Source organism: Olea europaea, unplaced genomic scaffold (assembly GCF_002742605.1).
Source record: "Olea europaea var. sylvestris unplaced genomic scaffold, O_europaea_v1 scaffold2692, whole genome shotgun sequence".
Classification (NCBI taxonomy): domain Eukaryota; kingdom Viridiplantae; phylum Streptophyta; class Magnoliopsida; order Lamiales; family Oleaceae; genus Olea; species Olea europaea.
In genome coordinates, this window is record NW_019245313.1 from 19,539 (window position 1) to 26,028 (window position 6,490).

At 34.2% G+C, this 6,490-nt stretch overlaps 1 protein-coding gene across 3 annotated transcripts; it reads right to left on the minus strand.

The window, feature by feature from the left end:
* Positions 1–1,181: 1,181 nt before the first annotated feature.
* On the minus strand, positions 1,182–5,962 carry LOC111383454 (E3 ubiquitin-protein ligase RNF170-like). Of its 3 annotated transcripts, XM_023007567.1 has the most exons (6): positions 5,517–5,962; positions 4,434–4,630; positions 3,295–3,387; positions 2,258–2,299; positions 1,755–1,806; positions 1,182–1,435 (listed from the first exon to the last, which is right to left on the minus strand). In XM_023007567.1, the coding sequence occupies exons 1-6, from the start codon at positions 5,857–5,859 to the stop codon at positions 1,299–1,301; spliced, it is 864 nt and encodes a 287-aa protein (XP_022863335.1). In that variant the 5' UTR covers positions 5,860–5,962; the 3' UTR covers positions 1,182–1,298. The 3 variants fall into 3 exon arrangements, with proteins under 3 accessions (XP_022863335.1, XP_022863336.1, XP_022863337.1); XM_023007568.1 differs by lacking the exon at positions 2,258–2,299 and having other exon boundaries at positions 5,517–5,960; XM_023007569.1 differs by lacking the exons at positions 2,258–2,299; positions 3,295–3,387.
* Between the last annotated feature and the right edge of the window lie 528 nt (positions 5,963–6,490).

Sequence of the window (6,490 nt, forward strand, 5' to 3'; positions counted from 1 at the left end):
TGTGTAAGAGTAGATTCAATATATATCGAGAGAGTGTATTGGATAATTTAGGAACATTGAATTGGCATTTTGTTCATCGATTCGTTGAATTTGTGAAATTAGGGTTTTTAATAATCAATTGGGGATTCAAGTTCTTAATGATTTCATTTCAATTCATTTCAATAGAATAATTCTAAAATTGCATATTTACATTTCAGTTGCGTATTTATTTCATTAGATTAGTGAAATTTTGAATTTAGGGTTTCCAATTTTGAAATTAGGATTTTCTTTGCAATTAGGGTTTCGAATTGGGGATTTCTCCCAAAATTAGGGTTTTCATATTTAAACCAAATTTTCATTCAATTAAATTCGGTTAAGGTCACATTAGTTTAATTAGAGCTAATTTAATTCTCGTGGGAACGATACTTGGACTTATAGTCCACTTTACTACTTGTTAACGAACCGTACACTTGCGGTGGGTTTTCAAATCGAGAAGAAATAATTTTGCGAACAGCCGCAGTGTGAGTATTCGATTTCTGAGACATGTAATTAGACTCCTTGTTAGCGCAATATATAGACAGCTCTTATTTCCTAACCTGTTGGGACACATCCCGCGATTTACCTCCTTCGCAAAGCTCTAGAGGTTGGACGGTGAGGAACCTCAATGTTAGAATTCAACTTTTTTTAGAAAAAAAACCATTGGGACAAGCCAATAAACAAAGCCAAATATGTACCACCCCTATTGGAGGATGGGCTGTTCCCAAAAGCAGGGCTGTAAATATTACCACCGTTCATAGTTCAATATACTTCTACACTTCTTTAGTATATTTTCTATCTAAAAACTTCCATCGACAAGATAGTCGAAAAAATTACGAAACCCCCATTTGGATCTTGAATGATTTTTCTTCGTACTTTCTCTTGAATTCTAAAGATGGTTGGGGTGGGGCACCCTCCAATCATCTCCATGGTAGATTCTACCGTCTACGATATAAAATTTTAGAGTTGCACTACACTTACAGAATTTTTGCTCACAGATGTTTTACAGAAAAGACATATTGGTGGGTAGGTGGTAGTTTTTTGGCATTTTATATCACACATGGGGCAGCGCACAATGAGGGTTTTGGCCAGATTCTGTGAACAAAAATTCTGTACATGCAAAATTTTATCATGGCCCCTTTTCTAAAAAAAAAAAAATTTTTTTCCCACAAAAAAAAAAAAAAAAAAAAAAAAAAAAAACCTGCACATTCATTTTGTCACCATGCTCTCGAAGAATTGACGACAGCATTGAGTGTCACAAAACTGAACATAACGTGGTTAATTCATAGCCCTGCTTCAATTTCAGCCAATTCTCTAACATTTCGTAAGCGCCTTCTTTGGACGACGAGCCCAATAAGATAAAAGATGAATGAGAGAGCAACGGCAGAGTAATCAAACACATCTATGACATTCCAACGACCTGCCAATGATCAATAAGGTCTAAATTAAGAACACAAAACATTTCCGCCACGGCGCTGCAATGCACAGAAATTTGTTGGTTGGGAAAACATTAACAGCAGAAGCAGAGAAGGAAGTGGTTGAATCAAAGTCTTCCCAAATTTTGCAAAATACAAGGGGAACTTTGACAAGTAAATTTGATACCCATTTAGTGAATGTTCATTATTTCCTCCATTTTATGCTAATATATCTTCATATATTGCTAGAAAACCAAAACTGTCAAAATTAGCTGTCTCAAACTTAAATTGAATCTTAAACAATCAAGTTAACCGTAGTAGTACCTATTCGGAGGAAATCGAAGGGACTGAAAGAATAAAGGATTCCCAGAAACAACTGCATACAGAAACAGTTAAAATTTGCATTAGCAATTGTGTTCATGCATCTAATATCTGAAACAAATTGGGCAAAATAAAAAACAATAATAGACGCCGCATCAAGGTACCAAAATGGTTAGGAAAAACATGACAAGTAACAAAAGTTTCCATGCGACGACATTGGTCCACAAGTTTCTAGCATTTATATGTATAATTATATAAATGCCCCAATTAAGGGCCAAGATGGCACATTTAAAAACAATGCATCCTTACGAACCATAACAGGATCTTGTAGATTCCATGCAGTAATGCTAGTCTCCTACATGTCCCATTAAATACAGCAGCTCACAGAAATTTTTAAATAGCCTACAAGATGTTCTGTCAAAGGTCATGTATTTATCCAAGGCACTTGATCATGTGCTTTATGGTTATATTCATAATTTAAAACTTTTAACTAGCCATCTACTGACCTTCACACGGCATTTCATTATTCTTAATTGTGCTACATCCCGCTGTTCATTGAATAAAAGAGAGAAAATTATCAGGCTATGAAAGGTTATTTAGAATGATATAAGACTTCTCAACTCTAGTTATATCTATAATGCAGTAGTCTAATTGAACAAATTAAGGCATACATGATATATGATCTAAATAAAGGGCATGCGGCCTGTATATGAGGCAAACTCATTACAAGCCATAATGTGATTATAGACAGGCCTCACACTTCAAAATTTTGATCCCCTAGCTTCAATTCTTTTTTTCCTGTTTTCTAATCTCTTATAAATACGTAGTTCAGATAGAACATCTTGACCCTTTATTATGTTTTTGACTTTTCCTAAAACCTTTCTGATCCAATTCCTATCACTTCATTTCATAATCTTCAGCCACGATCAAAATACACCTCAGCCTCCTACAGAGGAGCAAGAACTTGTAAAACCCTTAGACCCTGTGGTGTTCTCATCACCCTCCTCTGCCCTAGATCTCACAAGTCGGACAAGAGAGGAGTGCAATCATAATACTAATAAGCATTTGAAATACAACCTGAAGAAAATAATTTTTTTCCCACTCTAATACTTCCCTTCAGCAAGTTTATACCAAAACATATGTGTCCACGTAGTCCAATCCTACATGGTTGCTGATTAGTTCCTCTACATGGGGTAAACACACTTTCATATCAATTCGAGTAATTGACTTATCAAACATAAACCTCCAGATTAAACTTTGCTTTCCAAAGATTTGCACAAAGAAGATTTGCCCTGGATGCTGAAACGCACAAAAACTAGGAAACTTTTGAAAAGATCCTGAAAATTTCTAATTCAAATAATTTACTTTGGTTGACTTCGTAAAATCTATAACAAAGACAGTAATAATACAGCATCAGTTAAGCAAAAGGAAATCAGTGCAATTGAAACACTATTATCTTGTAAGCAATGATAAAAGTGAACTTAGTGGTTAATGCAAGAGAAATCACCCCGTCCTATTCTTGTAATAGATATATTAACTTAACTGCAATCATTCGCAATTCGAAGAGGCGAGGTCTCTCGGGATTCAACATGTCACGAAACAGTCTCTTGAAGTATAATGGAATGGCAAGCATTTTCTGTATTATGCAGAGGAAGATAAAAAATCAAAGGTCCAGGAAAGTATTGATAATGTTAATGACATGCCCTTACAAGTGTATGAAAATCAATGAGTATAACAATTCAAATGAACACTGCTGATTAGAAACCGAGATGCTTTAAGTCATTGATCCCAAAAAACTTGCAACAAATAATAAATGAAACTTTCTAGTTTTCTCTTTTGAAGACAAATTTCTAGTTACTTTTTTGCAATATAGATAGTTTTACACAACAAAAACACCGTGGTTATCCAACAATGACTGTGTGTGTGTGTACTTTATGTAAAAAATAAATTAGGTGGAATATTTTTTTTAACATATTAGCCTGACTTAAAATATATTTTTAGTCTGGTCCTAGATCCACCCCTGATTTTTGACACGGCATCTTAACAACTTGTAATTGTTAACTGTCGTATATAGTGAAGTTTACAACAGCACAACATTCATCTCTGAGCACGCCAATTCCTGGATCTTTTCATGGTAGCCATAATATCTACTTGGGGACAAAAATAAGTAAAATATTTTGGCTTTATTTGTTGTCAACTTTTCCTCAGTATGAAGTAAGCTTTTATTGAGTTGTGGTCATCAATCAACAATCAACTTTCTAATTTCATTTCCTCTGATACTCCTAAATATTACGTAACATGAATCCTACTCCCATATAAAATGGTCATTATACATCATATGCATTTGATTCTCAGATTGAGATAGCGATCATCAACAATGACAGCTATTTATTCACTTTATAAAATTTGTCCATAACTAAAGTTAACTCCTGTGTGCTCCATTCTGATGTAATGGAAGCAACATATTATGGAAAAAGAAACCCTGGAAAAATGCTTGAGTTTTATTTAAAATCTTCACAAAACTTGAAGCAATATATTATAGAATTGTGATCAAAATTCCCATCCAATTCAATTTATTATTTCATCTGAATATTTATTCAAAAAGGTCTAACTAGCATCTCCACTATTTAAGGATATGCATATGTTTTCAAGTATCATGTCTATATAGATATATCAACCTACCAGCAGTAATCCAGAAACGCCTCCCACAAACAGACGGTTGTAATTATTAACATTCTTTAAAACTTGAGAAACTTCGGTTTCGTGCTGACAGTACAAGGATGCTTCAGGTGTCAATTTAGTTATGTGCTGAGAGCACATTGGACACTTGCAAGGCCGCAATGCAGCACTGAAGTTCCAATACTGCAAAATACAACCTCCTACAAGAGATAAATGCCAAATGGTGAGACACAATTAAAACTGAATTTTAAACAAGAGCAAGAAAGGAAGAGAGATCAGAAAGCAGCATTAATGAGAAATGTTTTAATCCATTTTTTTTCCCTAACTAGACATAAAGAACAGGTAACAATCTTATACATTCAGAGCACACTGGAAGAATGTGACTTTAGAAGTCTATATGTGTAAGAGTGACGGAACTGGTCACATTCACTTTTTCTCAACAAAGGTGATTGTGGATTAAAATCAAACAAGATTCTTGCAAGTACAAATACAAAATAGAAGATCCAAGAGTAACCAATCACTAATCGAAACATAAAATATAATCAAATCATCAAAATCTATTTTACCAGAATCTCTCAGTGCATAACCATGGATCATGGGCGAGTCATAGCAGAATTATTTTTGCCAGCGTTGATAAGATATTGGGCATCAAGGTGTGTTCAACAGGTCCCCATGCTTAGTAGCAAATAATGATAGCGTCACAGCAGCTTTCGACATTATTAATAATGGAGAGTAATAACATACTCCTCTTTTCATTTTAAAACTAGAAGACAAATCCACATAAGTATTTGTTCATTTTTACCTCAAAAAACTGATTACAAGAAGGATTACTCGTCTCAAGGACACAACAAAGAATTTCACCAGCAAAATTTCAAAGTCAAATCTGCGACTTCCTTCGGAATGTTTCGGAGTCAAATTTTTACATATTTATGAATCTCCAAATACACAAATGAAATCAATGTCCAATTTAACAGTTATGCCTTTAAACAACGAGAGTTTATCTAACCAAAAAACGAAAAACGATATCTAAAGAACAGATTACTAATTAACAACAAATGAAACAAATAAACAGCCAGCCTTACATACCACAGTACCAATGGCCACAAGGAGCACGGCAGGGAACATTAAAGTTCCCGAAACAGATAGGGCAGACATCGTCCGTTGGTGGAGTCTCCATATTTGACCCCTTTCTCTCTGCAACCACAAGGCTTGTACTAGACGGTGCCGTTTCGGGAGGCGATAACGAAGTATCAGCATCTTCAGTTGTTGTTCTCTCACTAGACGACGCCGTTTCCTCGTTGCTAGTAGTTTCTTCTTCATTATCTTCATGTATTTCTCCTCCATTCGTATCGGCCATAGGCGGAGAATCCAAGTTGGGCTTTAGGGTTTGTAGATGATTTTTGGGGAAGAAACGAGACAAGGATTCCATCTTGATTTGGATTTTAACTGAGAATTGTTGGTGAAATTGAATAATGAATGGCTGAATTGGCGTGCTCTGCTATGTAAAGATGACAGGGTACGGATCATGTTTGAGCAAATACGGGGAAATTTACTTTCAGTTTGACTTTACTTGTTAAAATTGCACTCTTGGTCCTTAAGTTATAGCTTTTGTAGTTTTTATACAATCAACTTTAGCAATAATCCGAAGGGTAATTGGCTCAAAGCATTCTTACATTTCAATATTATTATATAAAATGTTATTACTTTTATTTTGTTAACATTTTTGCCCTTATTTTCATCTTTCATTGCAAAAAAGGTCATTTTCATCGAAATGCCCTCCCATTTAAATAAAACAAAAGAAAAGGAAAATTTAAGAACAAATTATAATTATACTCCCAAACTTTTTAAAAAGTTATAAATGAATCCAAAATTAGCACAAAACGTTTCTACCTTTCAATATTATTGTACAAAACATCCCTACTTTTTATTTTTTAACATGCTCACACTTATTTTTCACAATATATTTTGAAAATCTTCATTTTCCCAATTAAAGGTATAAGATAAATATACCCTCATATTTAATTAAAACAAAATAAAGAACAAATTACAACTATCAAAAA

Excerpts from the sequence above, each read along its gene's own strand:
- LOC111383454 (XM_023007567.1), bottom strand. The coding sequence starts at position 5,859 with ATGGAATCCTTGTCTCGTTTCTTCCCCAAAAATCATCTACAAACCCTA. Across the intron at positions 4,631-5,516 it reads TTGTGGCCATTGGTACTGTG|GAGGTTGTATTTTGCAGTAT; the intron begins GTATGTAAGGCT and ends TATCTCTTGTAG. Across the intron at positions 2,300-3,294 it reads TCGAATTGCGAATGATTGCA|CGGGATGTAGCACAATTAAG; the intron begins GTTAAGTTAATA and ends TTCAATGAACAG.